General features: G+C 44.2%; 1 protein-coding gene across 1 annotated transcript in view; it reads left to right on the top strand.

Annotated features, from left to right (window-relative positions):
* LOC134609422 (telomerase reverse transcriptase-like) overlaps positions 1-26409 on the top strand; it is a 741267-nt gene that overhangs the window by 157807 nt on the left and 557051 nt on the right. The window contains exon 4 of the mRNA XM_063453098.1: positions 769-854. Coding sequence (XP_063309168.1) covers positions 769-854 — 86 coding nt within the window. The remainder of the gene's footprint in view (positions 1-768; positions 855-26409) is intronic.

The raw sequence follows: 26409 nt of genomic DNA, 5'->3' as shown, positions 1-26409 counted from the left end.
ATCTCTACGCCAGCTTCCGTGCGGTGAGGTTCCCGCCGCCAATGCACCAGATATGTTACCGGGAAACACCGTGGAAGCCACGCATAGAGAGTCAGACGCAGATCGATTCAGGAAGTAAAAGGTCTTTATTGTTACCGATCGAGTCTCAGCTGAACTCCTGTTCCAAAATGTCTGAGCACAGAGCACACATGGCAAAGGCTTTTTATTAACAATGCTCCTCCCACGCATTCCTTTAAACCAATCAGAAACAGGATATTCAGGATCACCTTATATGGGCAGACGACATGGCTCATTAAGACAACAAAATGTGATTTCAGTTCCTGCACATGCTCAGTACACTGACTCACTTAACTATTTGTAATCTGATACACTAAGCATATGCCACGTGGAGATTTCAGCCTACTAAATTTTGGGCCTTGCTGAAATCCCAACACAATACGGCTACACTCTCTACTTCAATATATGTTTATATCTAATTTATATGTATCTGGGCTAGTCTCTTTCTACCCCCCTTGTTGCAGACATAAGTTCTTGTAAGAAGAGCCTTATCTCTGGCCAATGTTTACGTTAGCCACATTCCAGAGTTTGAATGAATAGAGTTACAGAAAAGTAAAAATGTCTGACTTACAGTATACATTTTTAATTTCTATCTTAACACAAAATGTCTGCCAGTGAAAATATACTGACAGAACTAATGTAGAATATGTTGCTTTGTGCTGATATATATATATATATATATATATATTTTTTTTTTTTTTTCATCTTTAGAGCCTTTCTTTGACTGACAATTCAAAAGAAATGTTGAGGTTTTTGGAGCAATTAATATGTAAGCACATCCTGAAGATAAAGAACAAGTAAGACTGTTTTTTATTTGCTTATTATTTGTTAGGCGGAGTTGCAGCCTTCATGGACACGCAAGTCCTAGCAACCATGAGGCGACATTGTTCCTCGTGGCACAATTTAATCCATTTAGGCAACATTTCAACAATCTGTTACCAACTGTCGATATATGGAAACTGATCATAGAATTCCAGCCTACTAGTTACAACCGCATGAACCCGCTGCACTAAATCTAGATCGAGACTGCCACGTGGAAGCCTACCAGAACAGGCCACTCTCTACTACACAGAGTAGTCAATCTTTTTGGGGACAGCGTTGAGCCATAATCACAATTATCATATCCTTTAGAGAAATTTTTCAACATACAGGACAACGGATCAACTATTTTTTTTTTTTTTTAATCAGACCCATCCATACTATCAACGGAGTATCTGATTCAAAACAAGACAAGTGTACAAACACAGTTTCAACAGTCACACCAATTTCCTTATTATCGGCACATCATGGCACAGTTACCAGGCCTAAACACACACGTACATGCACAAAAAGGATCCTCACACGTTTCACAATATTAAGACGTCGCACACATGGAAATAAAATAAAAAACTATACAGTTATCAATGCAATTATGTATACAATTAATCAACATAAACATTCAATCGCATAATATTTCAACAATTTTGTATCAACGTTCAGTGGTTGTGGTACTATAAAGTGGTTATGTTATTATGAAGTGGCTATGTTATTATGAAGTAGTTATGGTATTATAAAGTAGTTATGACATTATAAAGTGGTTATGGCATATTAAGTGGTTATGGTATTATGAAGTGGTTATGGTATTATGAAGTGGTTATGATATTAAAAGTAGTTATGCTATTATGAAGTAGTTATGGTGTTGTCCACAATTTAAACATTATGCACACTTTTACAAGTCTGCTAAACAACAAAACTCAAACTTGTTAGCAAGACATACATATTACCGACTATAACATATTTATACAAGATTTACATCAAATCCCAAATACTAACTGGGCTGCACCTCGAGACCTAGCGAACAGAAATTTACACCAGAATTCAACTAGTCTATGCTGTCCAGGCACCACGATCTAGCGGACAGACTATACACCAGAATTAAACTAGTCGATACTACAAGATCTAGCTGACAAAATATACACCAGAGTCCAGCTTAGTCAATACTATAGGATCTAGCAGGCGGAATATAAAGTGTTTTAAATGATGCTGGACTTCCTCACGCTATGCACGAGGACCTCCAGCGTCACCTGAATCCCCATAGAAAAGCATTGAATAATGCTTTCCTATGGGGAGGTCTAATGCACGCATGGCCATGCACATTAGGTCTCCACGTTGGCTGGGGAGGAGCGGGGGCAGAGCGTGACCCAGCACCGGGGGGCATTTTGCTCTTCTGGCTCAGCTAATCTGAGTTCTGTTTTTCTGGTAGTAACTGAATGCCCCATACTTTTGAGAGGATTCTAATGCGATAGGTTGAATATTCCAGTAACCATGTATTGGCTAGTTGAACATCTATTAAGGAATCTGCAATGCGACCTCTATTTACATAGATGTCAAATTATATAGATGTCATCCTTTAAGTCAAGGATCCAGGATAGTATGGCTCTAGATGAAGCTGAAATAGACACAACAGGGTGAAATCCTATGTCTGCTGTTAAGGGCTATGTCTATTCACCCTTCTATCCATGGGTTCTTTCAAAGAAGCATTGTTATCAATAGGGAGTGTAGATCTTCTTGTTACATTAATAACTGGAGCGTTAAATTTATGATTCACAGTCCACAGTCTCAAATTCTCCTCTTTAATGGGTTAGAGCTTAGAGAGTCTTCCCTGACTGGCAATTATCTTCCATTATACCATTCAGTGTGCATAAGATCCTTGCTTTTAACTCCTCCTATAATGCTAAGGTTCTTCTGACAGCTACTATCAGATTCTCTATGGCTTTGGAGTCCAAGGACCAAGGAAGTTCACCAATATCTTCATCACTGGATGAAATTCCAGAGAACCGGAATCATGATTAGCCATGATTACAGGAGAATCTGAGCTTCAAAAGTCACCACAAGCTTCTACATATAGAAAATAGAAAAAAAACACACTCCAGAGACCTGAGTAGTTGAAATAAAACTTAACTTGTAATCAATCCATAAAAGTGTTGACGTTTCAGCTCAGATTTCATCAGGACAAACAATACACAGTGATACCATGTCAGAATATATTCCCACACAACCTCCCAAATAATCGCCCACATCCTATACTCACCAAAGTGTTATCCATGCCCTTAACAGCTGACCTTGGCGTGCACCAACTAGCCTGCTACTGACATGCTGAAGGCCCAAAGGGGAGGTGGGAACCGGTTGTTTGTGTGTCTCTGTTGCTTAGCAACATCTGGAATGCACCATAAGGAGAGACTGAGCAGACACAGAGTGGAGATCACATCATCCTCGACCAGCCGAAAGAACAGGAAGGCAACAACATGGGAGCAACCCTAAATTGTATAGTGCTGAATATAAAACAAACAAGTGATTAAAAACTATTATACCCAGCTGAAATATAGCAGCAATACAGATAAACCATACAATATTCAAACTGATCAAAAACGATACAATGTAACTATTAGCCTTAACACATGTAACTGAAATGCAACAAAGTAGCCCTGCATGCTGAGTATCATTCATGTAGCTCGCGATCATTTTTTGATCTATGCGAGGATGCAAAATAATCATATTAATAATTCCAGCACAGTCACTAAATTTTAGCATAATAGCTGAAGTGTATTGCCAAAGATACATGTGAGGCTGTGTATAAAGTCTGTTAAGAGAGTAGCTTAGAGGAAGGAATAGAAACCAAAATCGGCACTATACTACCTAATGGATATATTAGAGATACAGCATCACAAGACCTCAAGTTATGCGGATATAAGGATATGTGTATAGAATGGCATACTCATCAGGGCAAAGAATAGGGTGATTCCTAAGTGCAGGAATTAATCACCAGGATCAGCGGTAAACAATAATAAAGCTGAGTTAAGCAAAGTCATCCTATGTAGCAAAAAAAGCACTCAAAGAATGATAACTATAATGTTAAAACTCCCAGATTAACCCAAGGAGATCCTAACCAATTTGAGCAGATAAGAAAAAAAAAAAATAGACCTCTTCAAAATTAAGTTACCCACCAATCGTAATCCTTAAAATAAGAGGACAGGATGCTTGTACAACTAACAAGGTGGAACAGGAGGAAAAGCATATTAAGTACAGCAATAACCATAACTAATTACACCAGATAACAAATAAATGTAAAGACAAAAGGCATTGTTGAGTCTTTAATTAAAGGAACATAGATAGAGTGCACTTCTCGTTCAGACCCCTTGGCCATACTGTATCGATACTTTTTATCCAGTAAGCTTCACATTGGAGAAGGATTTTCTTCCTATCCCCCTCCTCTACAGAGCAGGGGGAAATGCATTTTAAAGTGGGCAAAGTATGGCCTTTTGTCAAGAAGTGTTTCGCCACTGGGGGATCAGCTTTGTTGTCCCCGTAGGCAATACGGATGTTCGATCTATGGTTCCTAATCTGTTCCCTGAGTAGGAGGTCTTTTTTCCCCACATATAATAAACCACATGGGGCATTGTAATTTGTAAATGACAAAGTCTGACGTGCAAGTCAGTCTATGCTTAATGGGATATTTCTTCCCTGTGTACAGATGGCAGAAGAACTTCCCTGGCACCATATGACTGCAGGTTACACATCCCAGGCATCGAAAGCAGCCCGTGTTGATTATTTCCTCTCTCTTAGTGTAACAATGTATCAGGTCGTTTGTTTTTTCAGGTGGTCCCAAAGGTTTTTTCCCCTCTTGTAGCATTGCATGGGGGAGGGACTGGGGAAAATCTCAGGTAAAGTAGGGTCTCTCTCCAGGAGATGCCTGTGACAGTAGTAGTTTATATCACCGTCCAGTAATTCCTTTTTCCCCATAAAAGAATATTCCCAATAATCCACAGGAACAAATATCTCTGGTAACACAAAATAATCCACACATGAGCCAAAGCTTAATGCTGGAACAAGACTGATTTACTGGAAGCAACAGGCATTCAATTTAAACAGTAACAGACTCCTCCTCTGGGCCAGGCTAGATAATTGAGTTTCAGCTACAAACTAAACTCATATCTGCTGGCCAGAAATATTACAATTTACAGCATTTTCAGAAAAGTACTTTCCATAATATATACAGTTCTGATGACTTAAAGGTAGGCAGACAATGTAATATAGCAGCAGGAAATGCTAGCAGAATGCTTGGTTGTATAGGGAGAGGTATTAGCAGTAGAAAGAGGGAAGTGCTCATGCCATTGTACAGAACACTGGTGAGACCTCACTTGGAGTACTGTACACAGTACTGGAGACCATATCTTCAGAAGGATATTGATACCTTAGAGAGAGTTCAAAGAAGGGCTATTAAACTGGTCCATGGATTGCAGGATAAAACTTACCAGGAAAGGTTAAAGGATCTTAACATGTATAGCTTGGTGGAAAGACGAGACAGGGGGGATATGATAGAAACATTTAAATACATAAAGGGAATCAACACAGCCAAGGAGGAGACTATATTTAAAAGAAGAAACACTACCACAACAAGAGGACATAGTCTTAGATTAGAGGGACAAAGGTTTAAAAATAATATCAGGAAGTATTACTTTACTAAGAGGGTAGTGGATGCATGGAATAGCCTTCCAGCTGAAGTGGTAGAGGTTAACACAGTAAAGGAGTTTAAGCATGCGTGGGATAGGCATAAGGCTATCCTTACTATAAGATGAGGCCAGGGACTAATGAAAGTTTTTAGAAAACTGGGCAGACTAGATGGGCCGAATGGTTCTTATCTGCCATCACATTCTATGTTTCTATAATATTTACATCCCTGGGTAGCTGAGGATACTGGGAGTCACATATCCAAATCTCACGAAATTCCGTTCGGTAGTTTCCGTGTCGCATCGTGTGGAAGTTTGACCGGCTCGCCATGTGGTGGTATCCGCTTTACAGTTCCATGAAATCAGCAGCAAGAGCCGGTCTCCGTTCGCGTCTAATTACACGAAAACTACCATACGAACATTGCATTTGGTTATATAGAACTGCTCCCCTTGTTCGATAGATTCCACCGCCAAAATGCCAGTTTGATTCGTGAAGTGGGAAGTAGTCAACCGGGACTTCCATGATGAAGGTGTGTTCGCAGAATTGCCATGCTGAAAATAGTTCCAGGCAAATCATGCATAAGTCCCGCTGACCGCGTTCGTGAGTTTTAAGATGGCCGCCATCCTTTGTTCTCGCCACGTGTTCGTATGCCGAATGGCGGCCACCTAGGAGCAATTAAGTGCGGTTTCCTCAACGTTCTAAGTTCTGATTGCTACCCAGGGTGGTCTCGGTTCGGTAGACAAATACATTACTTAACATACATAAACGAAAGGAACTTATTACACAAATTTAACCCCTTAAGGACCAAACTTTTGTCGGACAATTCAAAGCCTTAGTCCGATATCAGGTCAGTTTGGCGTGATAGTCCATCCGCATTTCCGATTTGCTTGCCTGGGCGATAATGGATGGTAAAATCATAAGGTTGTAAAGCAAGGCTCCAGCGCAGCAAACTGGCATTGTCCCCTGAGACCCGGTTGAGCCAGACCAATGGATTGTGGTCGGTGATAAGGGTGAAAGCACGGCCATAGAGATAGGGGTTTAGTTTTTTGAGAGCCCATACCAACACCAGGCACTCTGTTTCAATAGTTGCATAACTGACCTCCCTTGGCAACAGCTTTCGACTCAAGTAGGCCACCGGGTGCTCTCCTCCGTCCTCTCGGATCTGGCTTAATACTGCCCCCAGTCCAAACATTGAAGCGTCTTTGTGGACAATAAATATTTTTTTTAAGATCTGGGGTAGCCAACACCGGAGCATTAACAAGAGCAGTCTTTAACGCTTGGAAAGCCACCTCACACTCCGGGGACCACAGGACTTGTCGGGGTAACTTCTTTTTGGTCAAGTCTGTCAGGGGTTTCGCCAGGGCGCTATAGTCTGGGACAAAGCGTCTGCAATAGCCAGCTGTCCCCAAGAAAGCCATGACTTGTGTCTTGGTACGGGGAGTGGGCCAATCAGCAACAGCCTCGATCTTAGCCGGCTCTGGCCGTTGCTAACCACACCTCACTCGGTGGCCCAAATATTGCACCTCGGCCATGCCAATGTGACACTTGTCCGGTTTCAAGGTTAAACCGTCCCCCCTGATCCTATCTAACACTGTCCCTACGTGTTTCAGGTGTGCCTCCCAGGTATCGCTATATATGGCGATATCATCTAGGTAGGCACACGCGTAGTCCTGGAGACCTTCCAACAAGTGATCTACCATCCGTTGGAAGGTGGCGTTCTTCATCCCAAGCGGCATAACCCGAAATTGGTATAAGCCGAACGGGGTGATGAAGGCTGACTTGGGTACTGCATCTTCTGCTAGGGGTATCTGCCAATATACCTTACATAGGTCTATTGTGGTCAGATACTTCCCTGCAGAGATCCGGTCAAGTAGTTTGTCCATCCGTGGCATCGGATAGGCGTGTCAGGATCGGGACAGGGATCCAACACGCAGAGTACAAAGAGTGGAAAGGTACGTATACCGGGCCTTAGAATGGCCGGACTAACGTACCGAGAGTAATAGAGAATAGTCAGAGACAAGCCGAGGTCGAGGGAACGAGAAGACAGATAAGCGAGGGACAAGCCGGGTCAAGGGATAACAGAGAAGCAGGAAAGTACAACAAGCCGAGTCAAAACCAAATAGAGCAAACTAGAATACCAGAGCACTGAGTGACTAGACAAGCTAGAACCACGACAGGGCAATGAGCTGAAGAGAGAAGTAAGCTTAAATACCCTGGCTCCGGATGGTAAGCACGCCTCTGACAAGTACCGATTGGATATCGGACACTTGAGTGACAGGTCGCTCGTGATAGCGTCATGACGTCACGTATTGAGCGTCCTGCTAGAAAAGGACGTGGACTCCTCGCGGCCGGTGTTTAAGAGACTGGATGAACCGCGAGGAACGGAGGAAACAGCTCGCCTGGACGGATAAACCACCAAGTCTCTACCTCCCCTAGAGGTAGAGGCCTCAGGTACCCTGACAGTACCCCCCCTCTCAGATACGCCCACCGGGCGGAAGGAACCGGGGCGAGATGGGAAGCGGAGGTGAAATGCTCTGCGAAGGCGAGAAGCATGAACGTCCTCCTGAGGTACCCAACTCCTCTCCTCAGGACCATATCCCCTCCAGTTGACCAGATATTGCAATTTTCCCCTTGAAATTCTGGAATCAATGATGGAGCTGACCTCGTACTCCTCCCGACCTTCCACCTGAACAGGACGAGGCGAGGAGACCTTAGAGGAGAATTTGTTGCAAATAAGAGGTTTCAACAAGGAGACATGAAAAGAGTTAGGAATGCGTAAGGCAGGTGGCAGAGCAAGGCGATACGCAACCGGATTGATACGAGTGAGAACCCTGTAAGGACCTATGTAGCGAGGAGCAAATTTCATAGATGGAACTTTTAGGCGAATATTCTTAGTACTCAACCATACCCTATCCCCAGGAACAAAAACAGGAGCCGCTCTTCTATGCTTGTCAGCGTGTTTCTTGAACATCGAAGAACTATGTAACAGAATTTGCCGAGTCTGATCCCATAATTTCTTCAGGTTGGCGACATGATCATCAACCGACGGTATCCCCTGAGAAGAGGAAACCGAAGGAAAAATCGAAGGATGAAAGCCATAGTTCATGAAGAAAAGGCTAGAGCGAGTTGAATCGCAAACAAGGTTATTGTGTGCGAACTCCGCCCAAGGAATCAGACCGACCCAATCGTCCTGGTGTTCGGAAACAAAGCAACGCAGATACTGTTCGATCTTTTGATTGGTACGTTCAGCAGCTCCGTTAGACTGAGGGTGATAGGCAGAGGAGAAGTTCAATTTGATGCCCATTTGAGAACAAAAGGACCTCCAGAAACGTGAGACAAATTGAGAGCCTCTATCAGAAACAATCTCCGAAGGAATCCCATGTAGGCGAAAAACCTCTCTCGCAAAAATCTCCGCCAATTCAGGAGAAGTCGGAAGTTTAGGTAATGGCACGAAATGGGCCATCTTAGTAAATCTATCCACCACCGTGAGAATAACAGTCTGTCTCTTGGAAGCAGGCAAATCAACGATAAAGTCTATGGACCAACAGGACCAAGGTTTCTCAGGAATGTCCAAGGGGTGTAACAGGCCACATGGGGATGCATGAGGTAGTTTAGTCTTGGCACAAGTCTCACAAGCTGCGACGAACTCCTCAATATCTTTTCGAAGTGAAGACCACCAGAAATCCTTGGATATCAGAGAGTATGTCTTGCGAATACCAGGATGACCAGCTATTTTACTTTCGTGAAAGCATTGTAAGAGCTCCAGTTGAAGTTCAGGAGGAACAAAGTTTCTTCCCTCAGGAGTGTCTCCGGGAGCTAGATGTTGCGACTTCAAGATCTGGTCAAGTAGCGGAGAATGAATTTTGAGGCTGGTATTAGCAATAATGTTGCATTTGGGTACAATGGAGGACATAAGTGGTTCAACTGAAGCAGAGGGCTCAAATTGGCGAGATAGCGCATCGGCTTTAGAATTCTTTGACCCAGGTCTGTAAGTCAGAACGTAATTGAAATGGGTAAGAAACAACGACCAACGAGCCTGCCTGGAGGACAAACGCTTGGCCTCTCCGATATAAGACACATTTTTGTGGTCAGTTAGAATGGTAACAGGATGTAAAGTACCTTCCAATAAATGTCTCCACTCTTTCAAAGCCTTGATAACCGCTAGTAATTCTCTGTCACCAATGTCATATCTGCTTTCAGTACCGGTCAATTTTTTAGAGAAAAATCCACATGGATGTAATGGTTTATCAACACCCAACCTCTGAGATAGGACAGCACCTAAACCAGTCTCTGATGCGTCTACCTCAAGTAGAAAAGGCAGAGAAGTGTCGGGGTGAACTAAAATCGGAGCGGAAGCGAAAAGCTCCTTGAGAGTTTTGAACGCAAGGAGAGCTTCAGTAGTCCAATTCTTAGTATCAGCCCCCTGTTTGGTCATATTAGTGATAGGTGCGATAATGGAAGAATAGCCCTTAATAAAGCGCCTATAATAATTAGAAAAACCAATAAATCTCTGTACGGCTTTAAGACCTTTGGGTAAAGGCCATTCTAGAATGGATTGGAGCTTATCCGGATCCATCTTAAATCCCTCCCCAGAGATCACATAGCCGAGAAAGGTTACCTGGGTTTGATCAAAGCTACATTTCTCCAACTTGCAGTACAAGCCATGCTGGAGAAGCTTGTGCAAAACCCTCCTGACTTGTTTGTGATGAGTCTCAATCTCACTAGAATGAATGAGTATATCATCTAGGTATACAATGACGCAATCTTGCTGAAATTCCCTAAGAACCTCATTTATCAGATCCTGGAATACAGCTGGCGCATTGCATAACCCAAAAGGCATAACAGTATATTCATAGTGGCCATATCGAGTATTGAATGCCGTCATCCACTCATGTCCCTGCTGGATTCTCACCAAGTTATATGCCCCTCTGAGGTCTAACTTGGTGAAAATTGTAGAGCCCTTCAAACGATCGAAGAGTTCGGTGATCAAGGGAATCGGGTAGGCATTTTTAATGGTTATCTTATTTAGGCCTCGATAGTCAATACAAGGTCTCAAAGAACCATCCTTCTTTTTAACAAAAAAAAATCCAGCCCCGGCAGGAGAGGAGGACCTCCTAATGAATCCCTTGTCTAAATTTTCGTGAATATACTCCTCTAGAACTGAGTTCTCTTTCGTAGATAACGGGTATACATGACCTCTGGGCGGCATGGTACCAGGAAGTAAGTTAATTTTGCAATCAAAGGACCTGTGTGGGGGTAAGGTATCGGCTTTCTTTTTGTCAAATACAGCCTTTAAATCTAGATACTGAGACGGAATTTGTGTCTCTGTAGGATTGTCAGAGTTAGCCGATGTGTTGGTCAAGCCGAGAGGTGAGACCTTCCGCAAGCATTTCTCTTGACAATTCTGTCCCCACGAAACTATCTCCCCTGACTCCCAATTAATAATAGGGTTATGTCTCCTCAACCAGGAGTACCCCAGAACTATGGGAATAGACGGAGAAGAAATGAGCAATAAGGATATGTCCTCTCTATGTAGGATGCCAACAGTTAAGTTAATCGGTATGGTCTCATTGAAAATAACAGGCTCAAGTAACGGTCTACCATCGATGGCCTCAACAGCCAGTGGTGTCTCTTTTAACTGGGATGGAATAGCATGCTTGGCAGCAAAACCCTGATCTATAAAGCTCTCAGCAGCTCCAGAATCGATTAGTGCCATAGTCTTAACTACTCCCTTTTCCCACTTTAAAGAAACGGGTAACAGAAGCCTGAGCTCTTTGTAGTTGTGAATAGAGGACAAAGTAGAAACACCCAAGGCCTGTCCTCTAGAGGAACTTAGGTGCGAGCGTTTCCCGAACGATTGGGACAATTTAGGCGTAAATGACCTCTGACTCCACAATACATACATAAACCCTCCCTTCTCCTGTACTGTCTCTCCCTCTCTGTGAGATGAGTACTGCCTATCTGCATAGGTTCAGGAATACGTAAGTCCTCGAACTCAGAATTTTGAAAGGTAGGCGCTAGTTTAAAGGAGGGTCTACGGGTCCTATCTCGAGTGTTCTGCCTCTCTCTTAAGCGTTCATCAATACGAGATATAAAAGAGATTAAATCCTCCAAATTTTCAGGGAGTTCTCTAGTAGCGACCTCGTCAAGAATTACATCTGATAACCCATTCAGAAACACATCTATATAAGCCTGTTCGTTCCACTTAACTTCTGCCGCCAAGGACCTGAACTCTAGTGCATAATCCACAAGTGTTCGATTGTCCTGTCTAAGGCGCAACAGTAATCTAGCTGCATTGACCTTTCTACCAGGAGGGTCAAAAGTTCTTCTAAACGCAGCTACAAAGGCATTATAATTATAGACTAGTGGATTATCATTCTCCCATAAAGGATTGGCCCATCTCAAAGCTTTTTCAATGAGTAAAGTAATAACAAATCCAACCTTCGCTCTATCTGTAGGATAAGAGCGGGGTTGTAATTCGAAATGGATGCTAATCTGGTTCAGAAAGCCACGACACCTCTCCGGTGACCCGCCATAACGTACTGGTGGGGTAATACGGGAAGAAGCACCTACAGTGGCTACCTCTAGGCCTGAGGCTGCAGGAGAAATAGAAGGAGTACGTGTCTCCTCAGGTGGATTACTAGCACGAGACAAAAGTGCCTGTAGTGCCAAAGCCATCTGATCCATCCTATGCTCCATGGCGTCAAACCTGGGATCCGAAGAACCAAGCTGACTGTTTGTACCTGCAGGATCCATTGGCCCTGTCGTAATGTCAGGATCGGGACAGGGATCCAACACGCAGAGTACAAAGAGTGGAAAGGTACGTATACCGGGCCTTAGAATGGCCGGACTAACGTACCGAGAGTAATAGAGAATAGTCAGAGACAAGCCGAGGTCGAGGGAACGAGAAGACAGATAAGCGAGGGACAAGCCGGGTCAAGGGATAACAGAGAAGCAGGAAAGTACAACAAGCCGAGTCAAAACCAAATAGAGCAAACTAGAATACCAGAGCACTGAGTGACTAGACAAGCTAGAACCACGACAGGGCAATGAGCTGAAGAGAGAAGTAAGCTTAAATACCCTGGCTCCGGATGGTAAGCACGCCTCTGACAAGTACCGATTGGATATCGGACACTTGAGTGACAGGTCGCTCGTGATAGCGTCATGACGTCACGTATTGAGCGTCCTGCTAGAAAAGGACGTGGACTCCTCGCGGCCGGTGTTTAAGAGACTGGATGAACCGCGAGGAACGGAGGAAACAGCTCGCCTGGACGGATAAACCACCAAGTCTCTACCTCCCCTAGAGGTAGAGGCCTCAGGTACCCTGACAAGGCGTCTGTGACCGTCTTGTCATTGAACCTCCAGTAATCTACACAAAAGCGGGTTGGCCCGTCCTTTTTTGGTACTAAGACTACCGGTGAGGCCCAAGGACTGCCTGAATGCTCTATGACCTCTAGCCGAAGCATTTCTTCAATTTCCTTCCGCATCCCTTCTCGGACAGCTTCGGAAATACGGTAGGGGTGCCTGCCCTGGGGCTCTACCTTATGGACGGCTAGCAGGGTATACCCAGGCTCCTGTGAGAACGTGGCCTGCTTGGCTTCTAGTAGGCGTACAGCCTGGGCCCTCTCTTGGTGTTCCAGCTGTTCTCCAAGCTGCACTTTCTCTATCTGCCTTGTCTCTCCGTTAATGCCCAGTAGGTCGGGTAGAGGCAAAGCCTCTGTGTCCTCTCCAGCTGGAGCACAGATAGCGGTCACCTCCTCTGCCCTCTCGTGAAAGCATGTTGATGTGAAACGTTTGTTTCACATCTTCATCCTCGCAGCTGGCTATGGTGTAGGTGGTATCGCACACCTGTCCTATAACCTTATAGGGGCCCTGCCAGGCAGGCTGGAGCTTGTCGGTTCGGACCGGTCTTATCACCATGACCTTTTGTCCGATCTGAAAGCTCCGGTACCTAGCCCGTCGGTCGTACCACACTTTCTGGTGCTGCTGGGCCGCTTGGAGATTTTCCTGTACCGTCTGCGCCAATTCCCCCATGCGGTCCCGCAGCTCCAGCACGTATGGCACAATTGGGGTCCCCTCTATCTCGGTCTGCCCTTCCCAGTGGTCCTTAATAAGATCTAGTGGCCCCCTCACCCGCCTTCCATACAGTAGTTCAAAGGGTGAGAACCCGGTCGATTCTTCCGGCACCTCCCGGTGTAAAGAGGAGGTGTGGCAAGAATTGCTCCCAATCTTTATAGGCCCCCGTGAACGACTTCAGCATTTGCTTCAGTGTCCCGTTGAAGCGCTCACACAGGCCATTGGTCTGGGGTGGTATGGGGAACTAGTCAGGGATTTAACTCCGCAGACTTTCCAGATCTGCTGAGTTACCTTCGGCGGTGAACTGCATACCCTGGTCGGATAAAACCTCTTTGGGGAATCCCACTCGAGTGAATATCTTGACCAGGGCATCAGCCACTGTCTCAGCCTGGATATTAGAAAGGGCCACAGCTTCGGGGTAACAAGTAGCGTAATCCACCACGATAAGGATATAGTGCTTACCAGAGCGGCTAGGCTGGGCCAGGGGTCCTATGAGGTCTACAGCTACCCTCGTGAAAGGTTCCTCTATGATTGGCATAGAAACTAGTTTAGCCTTCGGGTGATCTCCCTTCTTACCTATTCTTTGGCATGACTCGCATGTCTGGCAATACGCTCGGACGTTATCGGATACCCCAGGCCAAAATAAGTTCTGGGTTACCCTTTGTAAGGTCCTTCGTATTCCCATGTGTCCTGCCAAAGGGACATCATGCCCAATCCTTAATAACCCCCGCCGGTATTTCCGGGGAACTACCAGCTGGCGTTTTTGCCGGGGCCGGGTGCATTGACCCGGATCTCCATGAGCCTGTATAAAAGGCCCTTTTCCCAGACGAACTGCTCCTTTTCTAATCCTCCCCGTTCTCTCCTAGCCATTTCCCTGTACTTTCTGAGGGAAGGGTCTCCGGCTACTTCCCTCCCAAAGTCCTCCGGGGTATCCCAGGGAAGGGGCGCTACAGTCAGGAGTATGTCAGATTGGATAACCTGGGTCTCTGTAGGGAGTGGATGGCTCTCGGCAGCGCGACTTTGTGCTCTGGTGGTTACTGCGTTAGCCTCGTGTTGTGGGGTCGATGCAAAAGTGGAAGTCAGCGGGCCAAGATCATTGCCCAAGACGACTTCGGAGGGTAACTCTTTCATCACGCCAACTTGAACATTGCCAGCCCCAGCGCCCCAGTCCAGATGCACTTGTGCTGTAGGAATACAATACACTGCCGCCCCTGCCACTCTCACAGCAATAGATTTCCCCGGTCTTTCAGAATTGTCAAAAATATGTTGTTAAACCAGAGTGATGGTAGCGCCACTGTCTCTCAGGCCCCGTGCTGTCTTTCTGTTAACCATTACCAGCTGACAATGTCCGTTATGGTGGATTGGACCAGGAGTGTTTCATATAGGGTGCCCAAAGGTTCTTCCTTACTCAGCTCCTTGGCATCCCAGTTCGACGATGCTGGATAATCCACATAATGGGCGGCTGCTGGGGGTTGATGGTACCCAGGCCGAGTCCAATTGGACCTGGCGGCGGCGTCCATTGGGCAATTGTACTTGATGTGACCCAGTTGTTTACAACCGTGGCAACGTCGTTCATTATCAGCCTGTCGTGGGTAGCGATGATTGGAAACTACTGGTCTGCTGGGGGTTGATACCTGGTCACTGGTGGGGTTGACGGTACCGCTGGTCGAGGGGGTTGGACCCGTGGTGCGACCCGTGTGGTCTTGCGAGTATCTGCATACTCATCCGCCAACTTGGCAGCCTCTGGTAACGAAAGTGGATTGCGGTCTCTCACCCAGTCTTTAATATCTGCCTGGATGTGATCGTAGAACTGTTCCAGGAGTATGAGTTGTAGGATGTCCTCCACGGTGGTGGCTTGGCTACTGTTGACCCAATTGGATGCAGACAGGTATAACTGGCAGGCCCACTCTGCATAGGAATCATTGTCCTAACTTCTTACGGTATGACTTCGGGGGTACCGCATAACGAGCCAGGAGCACCTCTTTAACCCTTGCATAGCTGTGGATCTCCTGTTCTGGTACGGCCCGGAAAGCATCAGAGGCTTTACCCGACAACTTCCCAATATTGAAACCCATTCCTCTGCAGCTACTCTATACAGGTGGCACTGTCACTCAAAATCCGCCAGATAACTGTCGATCTCGCATTCCTTCTCATTAAAAGATTTAAAGGCACTGAAACGAATTTTCCTTTTGTCTGCTGTGCTGTGCTCGCTGGTTGGGGAGCTTGCTGCTGCCAGCTGGGTTTCAGCCAGCTTCAGTTGCAGATCTATTTCTCTCTTCTGTTTCTCCTCTTCCTACACAATGTTTATTATTTGTAACACGTCAGTTGATGGGTTCGGACCAAACCATGCTAACCTCTCCCGAATCTCCTTGTTGGCTGGCGATTCATTTTCCCGAATCGCCGGTGTCTCCATCTCGTGAATGGTTGGTGTTGCTGCAAGCAAGTTCTCTCGGTCTAGCTCCATTAGCTCTGCAATAATGACCCGCTTGTTTTTTTTGCTAGAAATCCTTCCACAAACTTCCAAAAGTTCCTTTAATGTGTTCCGTTTCAGCAGGGTGTACCAGCCTTATATTCACTGTCCCCAGTGTCTGCTTGTAATCTTGGTGCAGGGAAAAAAGAAAATCCCACCGCTGCCAACCAGTTGTGACGGTAGTAGTTTATATCACCGTCCAGTAATTCCTTTTTCCCCATAAAATAATATTCCCAATAATCCACAGGAACGAATATCTCTGGTAACACAAAATAATCCACACATGAGCTAAAGCTTAATGCTGGAACAAGACTGATTTACTAGAAGCAACAGGCATTCAATTTAAACTGTAACAGACTCCTCCTCTGGGCCAGGCTAGATAATTGAGTTTCAGCAACATACTAAACTCAATTATCTGCTGGCCAGAAATATTAAAATTTACAGCATTTTCAGAAAAGTACTTTCCATAATATATACAGTTATAATATTTACATCCCTGGGTAGCTGAGGATACTGGGAGTCACATATCCAAATCTCACGAAATTCTGTCCGGTAGTTTTTGTGTCGCATCGTGTGGAAGTTTGACCGGCTCGCCATGTGGTGGTATCCGCTTTACAGTTCCATGAAATCAGCAGCAAGAGCCGGTCTCCGTTCGCGTCTAATTACACGAAAACTACCATACGAACGTTGCATTTGGTTATATAGAACTGCGCCCCTTGTTCGGTAGATTCCACCTCCCGAATGCCGGTTTGATTTGTGAAGTGGGAAGTAGTCAGCCGGGACTTCCATGATGACCGGGTGTTCGCGGAATTGCCATGCCGAAAATAGTTCCAGGCAAATCATGCGTAAGTCCCGCTGACTGCGTTCGTGAGTTTTAAGATTGCACCTAGGAGCAATTAAGTGTGGTTTCCTCAACGTTCTAAGTTCTGATTGCTACCCAGGGTGGCCTCGGTTCGGTAGACTAATACATTGCTCAACATACATAAACAAAAGAAACTTACTACACAAATTTAAACTGCAGGGGGAAGGCATAACTGAAGGCACACAGGTAAATACATACAAATCCACCACAATGTCAATTAGACCCCAATGCACTTTGTAGTCTAGGGGACGCTGTGTTAAAGGTGATGGGAATACCAAGCGTTGTGTCTTTTCCTTCGGATGTCCGGATGGTTCTTGGTTAATGCACGTCTTTGGTTAATGCACTTTTAAGTGTAGATTCATTATACCCCCTCTGTTTAAATTTGTTCCACATCTCTTTGATCTGTTGTTGAGCTTTCTCTGGCTCATAGTTGTTTTACAGGACTCTCAAACTGTGACAGTGGTAGTGATTCCTTACAGTTTTTAGGGTGGACACTACCAGCCTGTAGCATGGTGTTTCTATCTTTGGATTCAGTAAAGAGGGTTTAGGCAAGGTTAGTGTTGCCTCTGTATATGTGAACATCCAAAGCAGTGGCCTACACACAAACCATGTGGCCTCGGTGCAAAAATGATCACGGGGGTCCTCAGGATACTGCGACCGCAGTATGTACGCAGCTGATCCAAAGAGTCAACCCCAGCTGAACTCATGGTTGAGGTGAGTTTCACCAGTGTTGGGGCTCAATTGATGTTTTCTATCACCTGAGTGATAGATTTAGTGTCCCCTCGCCGTATCATGAAGACATCATCAATGAATCTTTTATATAGTATGATGCCACTGCTGAAAGGTTGTATAATGTGTTCGGATTCAAATATGAACATAAAACTGTTGGCATACATGAAGGCAATTACTGCCCCCCATAGATGTTCCAGAGACCTGTTGGTACCGTGTATGTACAAATCTGAGGTAGTTCAAGATCAAGACTGTCTCCAGTACAAATCCAATAGGGGAACCTCTGTATACTTAGGAGTTCTCTAGGACTTGGCACATAGCCTTTATACCTGCCTGGTGCGAGATACTAGTGTGTGTGTGTGTGTGTGTATGTATAATATACACACATATATATATATATACACACATATATATATATATACACATATATATATATACACATATATACACATATATATATATACACATATATATATATATATATATATATATATATATACACACATATATATATATATATATATATATATATATACACACACACACACACACATACATACATATATATATATCACACACACACACAAAATTAACCGTTTATATCAAAAGCTGGTACCGGATACCTGAATGTACCGAATCTAGGCATGAGTTCCCACTGCACATCCGTCCACTAGAAGGACTGAACTATGTATGAAAAAGAACACCCTGAGAAATAACCAACTATCACGTCTAATCAAATCTGATAGCGTACTGCAGGAAGCAAAATACCAGAACTCGCAAGTGCCTTAACCGCTTAAGGACCACACTTCTGGAATAAAAGGGAATCATGACATGCCACACATGTCATGTGTCCTTAAGGAGTTAAAGTGGAAGTACTGAACAGTTTAAAAAAGTCACAGACCGCAGAGGCCTGGGTATGTTAAATGCGTAGTGATGAGTTCCATGTTCTTGGGAGTGTGCCGAAAGAGGCCCATATGGAAAAGACTTGTGGGCCTAACAAGGCCATGTGTAATATTGACATGTAGTATTAAAGGTTGTATTTATTTAGCCCTCATATATCAGGAAATTGACGCATGCAATTGCCCAATGAGGGGCCAGACTTCTTGTAGTGCCCGTGGAGGGCCATGCATAAACGTATTTGTAAATGTATGGAGTGAAGGCAAAGTGAGGCTAGTGGTGTTGTGCAGAGAGGCACTGAGGCTAGTGGTGTTGTGCAGAGAGGCACTGAGGCTAGTGGTGTTGTGCAGAGAGGCACTGAGGCTAGTGGTGTTGTGCAGAGAGGCACTGAGGCTAGTGGTGTTGTGCAGAGAGGCACTGAGGCTAGTGGTGTTGTGCAGAGAGGCACTGAGGCTAGTGGTGTTGTGCAGAGAGGCACTGAGGCTAGTGGTGTTGTGCAGAGAGGCACTGAGGCTATGTCAGGGATCTTACCTGGAGTGGGAGTCCGGCAGGCAGAGTTAAGGCACCCTTTGCAATTCGGCACAGACCGAGGGGACTCAGGACAGAAATCCCCAAGGGTGTGACACAGTGCACTGGGGCTGAAATAACCAGTGCTTCCTGGAACGCAGTACAGACAAGGGAAATCCAGAAGAGTAGTCGGTAACAGAATCAGAAGTCAGGGCTGGCGGCAATCAGGCGAAAACAGTAGACGAGCAGGAGATCAAAACCAGGAGTCAGATAAACAGCAGTGAAACCAAACGGAACAGGAAACACGATCTGACCACGAGGACCAGACTTGCGGGGTTTAAATAGGAAGACACAGCCAATAATCATGGAACCAGGAACAGGTGTGCAAATCCCAGGCAAACAGGCTCAGACTACAGGATACCAAGGACATGTAGAAACAGTCAAAGATGCATGGAGCCCAATGTAAGGATCTTGACTGGGATGCAGGCAACTCAGGTTCGATCCCAGCCAGACCCAAATACACAATATTGTGTAAAACCCAATGATGATCCTGACATTACCCCCCCTTCAAAGACGCCGTAGGCGAGAAGAGGGAGGCAAGTACGACCCAGGAGGTTACTTTTTAGTTTTCTTGGTTTTAGTAGTACCTGTAGGAGTGGAGGTCATAGCTCTTAGGGCCTTTTCAAAAACTTCCAAGTGCTCCTTCCGGACTAGAGTCCCATTAGAGGCATAGGTACAACCAGCAGGAGGGACTTCCTTGATAGGACTTGTAGTGGTTGTGGTGCTTGCCTTCCTAGAAGCAGACTCCTTAGTGGAAATAGCGATCTCAGGTTCTTTCGTAACTGATTCCAGCACATCCTCAGGAGCAACAACTGTAGAAGACGGAAGATTGTTCAAAGTGGTCAAGCAAGGACAGGCAGCATGTTGGCAGACAGGTCTCATAGGATATGCCGGAGTAGTACCCAGACGGAGAACCCGAGGCCTAGAAGGATGAATGGGACACAAAGAGATTAAATGCCCTCTCTCCCCACAGTAAAAACACAGTCCATGCGCCACCCTTCTTGCCCTTTCTTGAGATGACTGACGGCACCTAACCAGTCCAATCTCCATGGGTTCTTCCACCTCGCTGCCAGATGTATAGGATGTTTCAGGCATTTCAGGAGACTTGGGAGTGGTAGGGTTAGTAGTAACTTCAGTCCGAGTGAAAGGAGTAGTGTAAACCATTTCCAGTCCGGATTGCAATATTTGGGAAGCAACAGTAGGTGTTCTCTGTACATAGGACTTTTGTGTCTTGTTGCATTGTAGCCCCAGGGACCAAATAAAGGACTCCCAGGAATCCAGGACTGGGCTTTTGGTGAGTAACAATTGGTGGGCCCAAATCTTAAGGTGCCCCGACAATAAGGTAATTGCTGTCCTCACTTTAATGGCATCTGTGGCATAGGTAAGTGGTCTCAAGGAGAACAGGACCTCGCAGTCAACCTTGAAGGTGTCAAACTTAGACCGGATCCCAGAAAATTTCTCAGGTAGAGCAACCAGCGGTTCAGATAGTCCAGAGTCATAGGTTACATAGGGAAGCCAGCTCCTGCTGTAAGCCCTGCAAAGCCTGGGTGAGCTGGGAAACTTGCTGGGTCAAGACTGCAACGGTAATCCTCAACTCTGCAGACTCCATTTGGTCAGATCGTACTGTCAGGGATCTTACCTGGAGTGGGAGTCCGGCAGGCAGAGTTAAGGCACCCTTTGCAATTCGGCACAGACCGAGGGGACTCAGGACAGAAATCCCCAAGGGTGTGACACAGTGCACTGGGGCTGAAATAACCAGTGCTTCCTGGAACGCAGTACAGACAAGGGAAATCCAGAAGAGTAGTCGGTAACAGAATCAGAAGTCAGGGCTGGCGGCAATCAGGTGAAAACAGTAGACGAGCAGGAGATCAAAACCAGGAGTCAGATAAACAGCAGTGAAACCAAACGGAACAGGAAACACGATCTGACCACGAGGACCAGACTTGCGGGGTTTAAATAGGAAGACACAGCCAATAATCATGGAACCAGGAACAGGTGTGCAAATCCCAGGCAAACAGGCTCAGACTACAGGATACCAAGGACATGTAGAAACAGTCAAAGATGCGTGGAGCCCAATGTAAGGATCCTGACTGGGATGCAGGCAACTCAGGTTCGATCCCAGCCAGACTAGAGGCTAGAGGCTAGAGGTGTTGTGGAGAGAAGCACTGAGGCCAGTGGTGTTGTGCAGAGAGGCTTGAAGACTATGATGAGGCCTAATAGAAAGCAGTTGTTGTTGGGGGATTCCATCATAAGAGGTGTGGAGATGGACAATGGTGGTCTTGTGAGGTGTCTTCCTGGAGCTACTGCTACTGCTACTGCTCATAGAGACAGGAGACGTATCTGTAATATTGTTAAGCAAGCAAAGCAGGAAGGGGAATTGGATGTACTTGTCCATTTAGGGACAAATGACTTGGCTTGCAATGAGGTTTCAGAGGTTAAGGAAGTTTTTAGTGTTTTTGCCAATGATATACGGCAGGTTGCTTCCACACTGTCATTCTCTGAAGTTCTGCCTGTGCATAACACTCAGAATGACAGGCAGATGCGTATTAGGGACTTTAACTTGTGGCTTGGTGAATGGTGTCGGGAGCAAGGATTTGGCTTTATTGCTCATGGTAGCTCTGTTTGGAACGGAAATAAACTGTACAAAAAAGATGGTTTGCATCTTTCTCAAAAGGGAACAAATGTTCTCAGTGAGCAGTTCAGAGGTTTTGCTAAGATGTATTTAAACTAGGAGGGGGGGCAAAAGGGTGATAAAACATCAATCCAATTGTCCCCCAAAACAAGGACAGGAGGTGCCTGTAGCAAGTGTGTTAAAAAATGATAAGCTTAGAGTCATGTCTACAAATGCTCGCAGTTTAGGGAATAAGATCCATGAACTTGTGGCAATAATGGCAACTGATAGTGTAGATTTAGTCGCTGTTACTGAGACATGGTATAATGAAAAAAATGACTGGGACATAGCAATACCAGGGTACTCTTTATATAGAAAAGACAGGGAAGGCAAGAAAGGGGGAGGGGTGGCCCTGTATGTGAAGGATAGCATAAAATCTAGCCTAATAAAGGTTAGTGAGACGAACATAGAGTCCATTTGGGTTACGTTAGAATTTGGTAATCACACAGTAGTTCGTGTAGGTGTGATTTATAGGCCCCCAGGACAAATTGAAGAGTTAGATAATCTACTAGTTGAAGAAATAGCTAAAATGACAATGAAGGGGGGAGTTATCACCATGGGTGACTTTAATCTTCCAGGTGTGAATTGGAAAACTAAAATAGCTACTTGTGCCAGAAGCACACAAATTCTAAACTCCCTACTGGGATTGTCTCTAAAACAAGTCGTTGAGGAGCCAACTCGTAAAGAGGCCATACTAGATTTAGTGTTAACAAATGGAGATTTGGTATCAGATATTACTGTAGGTGAAAGTTTAGGATCCAGTGATCATCAGTCAGTGTGGTTTAATATAAGAACAGTGACTGAGTCACACCACACAAAAACAAAAGTTTTAGACTTTAGAAAAAACAGACTTTTCTAAAATTAGAATATGTGTAAAGGAGTCATTATCAGACTGGAGCAACTTAAATGGAGTCCAAAATAAATGGGATTATTTAAAAGCTGCACTACTGAAGGCAACAGAAAATTGCATTAGGCTTGTCAGTAAAAGCAAAAAATTCAAGAAACCACTGTGGTACTCCGCAGATGTGGCCAAAATAGTAAAAAACTAAAAGTTAGCATTTAGTAATTATAAAAAAAACCCAGAGTGAGGAAGACAGAATGACCTATAAGATTAGGCAGAAAGAGGCTAAGCAATTTATAAGAGCTTCCAAATCACACACAGAAGAGAAAATAGCACAGTCAGTAAAAAAGGGGGACAAAACTTTTTTTTAGATACATAAATGAGAAAAGAAAAGTAAAACAAGGATTAGTTAGATTAAAAACAAAAGAAGGAAGGTATGTAGATGAGGATAAAGGTCTAGCTGACTGCCTCAATGAATATTTTTGTTCGGTATTTACAGCTGAAAATGAAGGAAAGGGACCTCTGTTAAAAAAAAAGGATAAATGAGTCATTTATTACACGTGAGTTTACAGAGGAAGAGGTTCTATTTCAACTGTCAAAAGTAAAGACAAATAAGTCAATGGGACCTGATGGAATACACCCAAAGCTATTAAAAGAGCTTAGTGGTGTACTAGCAAAACCATTAACAGATTTATTTAACCAATCATTGTTAACAGGAGTAGTCCCAGAAGATTGGAAGTTAGCGAATGTTGTGCCCATTCACAAGAAAGGTAATAGGGAGGAGTCGGGCAACTATAGGCCAGTAAGCCTTACTTCAGTAGTGGGGAAAGTGATGGAAACCATGTTAAAGGATAGGATTGTTGAACATCTAAAAACACATGGATTTCAAGATCAGAGACAACATGGGTTTACTTCAGGGAGATCATGCCAAACTAATCTTATTGATTTTTTTGATTGGGTAACTAAAATTATAGATCAGGGTGGTGCAGTAGACATTGCTTACCTAGATTTCAGTAAGGCTTTTGACACTGTTGCACATAGAAGGCTTATCAATAAACTGCAATCTTTGAGCTTGGATTCCAATATTGTTGAATGGGTAAGGCAGTGGCTGAGTGACAGGCAACAGAGGGTTGTAGTCAATGGAGTATATTCGAAGCTTGGGCTTGTCACCAGTGGGGTACCTCAGGGATCTGTACTTGGACCCATTCTCTTTAATATTTTTATTAGTGATATTGCAGAAGGTCTTGATGGTAAGGTGTGTCTTTTTGCGGATGATACTAAGATATGTAACAGGGTTGATGTTCCAGGTGGGATAAGCCAAATGGCAAATGATTTAGGTAAACTAGAAAAATGGTCAGAGTTGTGGCAACTGGCATTTAATGTGGATAAGTGCAAGATAATGCATCTTGGACGTAAAAACCCAAGGGCAGAGTACAGAATATTTGATAGAGTCCTAACCTCAACATCTGAGGAAAGGGATTTAGGCGTGATTATTTCTGAGGACTTAAAGGTAGGCAGACAATGTAATAGAGCAGCAGGAAATGCTAGCAGGATGCTTGGTTGTATAGGGAGAGGTATTAGCAGTAGAAAGAGGGAAGTGCTCATGCCATTGTACAGAACACTGGTGAGACCTCACTTGGAGTACTGTACACAGTACTGGAGACCATATCTTCAGAAGGATATTGATACCTTAGAGAGAGTTCAAAGAAGGGCTACTAAACTGGTTCATGGATTGCAGGATAAAACTTACCAGGAAAGGTTAAAGGATCTTAACATGTATAGCTTGGTGGAAAGACGAGACAGGGGGCATATGATAGAAACATTTAAATACATAAAGGGAATCAACACAGTAAAAGAGGAGACTATATTTAAAAGAAGAAAAACTACCACAACCAGAGGACATAGTCTAAAATTAGAAGGACAAAGGTTTAAAAATAATATCAGGAAGTATTACTTTACTGAGAGGGTAGTGGATGCATGGAATAGCCTTCCAGCTGAAGTGGTAGAGGTTAACACAGTAAAGGAGTTTAAGCATGCGTGGGATAGGCATAAGGCTATCCTAACTATAAGATAATGCCAGGGACTAATGAAAGTATTTAGAAAACTGGGCAGACTAGATGGGCCGAATGGTTCTTATCTGCCGTCACATTCTATATGTAAATGTATTGTAGCAGATGGCTAAATGTTAGTCCTGAGATGCTGGATGGAAAAATAGGGCTGTATGAGGGGTACGGATGTATGGAACAAACAGAAGAAGGACCAAATACCAAGGTGCAGGTGTTGTGAAATGGCCAATAGTGAGGCCCTAGTATTTGGTCCAGTCCATTTGCAAAGGTAGGAATATTAGTTAGGCTAGAAGGATGGTAATGTGACATGCAGTGGAGACTGACTATAGGGCTAATGCCAAAGGATGACTAGTATACATCCAACACAACATATTATGTGGCGACTTAAGACATAACATTGCTAATATTGTGCAAGAACAAAGTGACAGTATGTGAAGTATATATAAATATGCACAATACCATATAATACACATATATATTGCAAACTACACATTAAATAATGATCAATACTCCACAGTGGTGAGTTCTGTTCGTTTTGTTAGGAGTAGTTTATAGTTTGCCAAAGAGTTATCTTGGGTGTGTGCAATTTCCAGGGTTTTGATTTCTTGTGTTAGGGTGTTGATTCTCGCTTCTCTTTGTTTTTTAATGCCCGCTGCTAATTTTATAAGTTCCCCTCTCAGAACGCATTTGTGTGCTTCCCATAACATTATTGGGGTAGTATCCGGGTGTGCATGTTCCGTGAAGTATCTTTGTATCAAATCTGTCTGATGTACTTGGTCCATATGCTGAGTGTTTGATGTGTGGTAGATGTCTGTGCTGGAGGAAGAGCATGTCAATTCTAGTATAAGAGCCTGTTGGTGGGGAAAAGAAAGAGTAGTCTTTCGTAGTGGGGTGAAATATTCTCCAGCCGTCAAATAGTTGTGCGGAATGTAAGGTCATGTTAATATCTTTCCTTATTTGTTTTATACTCGCTCTGGTGTGACGAGGAATCAAGTTATCCATCCAAGGAGATATTCATGTCTCCTCCTAGAATTAGGGTACCTTCCTGGAATGTAGTCTATATTATTATTATTTTTTTTTATTCTGTGTTTATTAAGTTTTTCACCTTCTAGAAAGAATTTTACAGAGAAGAAGCATATGTTATACAAGCCATCAAATATATGTATGTTATGCATCTAGTCCACGTACATATTGCACATAGCAGGCTTCTTGCATAGTTTCCATTTGCGGTGTGGAATTAAGCGCAATTATGGTTTGTGTAGGTTCTGTCAGTCAGAGCGTTGACTCGGGTAGCATATTAGAAGGTACATTGTATAATAATGGTAATAAACAGTAAAAACAGTGTAACACAAGTACTATGTATATTTACATATAAGTACCAAACATAAAACTTTTTAACGATTGGTCTCTAGTGTATGATTGTATGTCTCTGGGGTCATTGGGGGTTCCTAGTTGGTGTGTCCATGACATGCTTGGGGTTGTTGTGAGTCTGCCCTTTAAGGGCCAGGAGTGTGGGCCAGGAAGAGATCTTAATTCCTGCGATTGTAGGTGTGGTGCGGATGAGGTGTAGTAGAGGTTCGAGGGAGAGCGCATATAGGATAGGGGATAGCGGGCAGCCCTGCCTCGTGCCGTTGTATATGGGGAAGGAAGGTGGATTCGTGTTGGGTATGAGGAGGTTGGCAGTGG

The sequence above is a fragment of the Pelobates fuscus genome, chromosome 4 (assembly GCF_036172605.1).
Source record: "Pelobates fuscus isolate aPelFus1 chromosome 4, aPelFus1.pri, whole genome shotgun sequence".
Classification (NCBI taxonomy): Eukaryota; Metazoa; Chordata; class Amphibia; order Anura; family Pelobatidae; genus Pelobates; species Pelobates fuscus.
The sequence above is the reverse complement of the archived record's forward strand: the minus strand, read 5'-3'. Positions and strand labels throughout refer to the sequence as shown.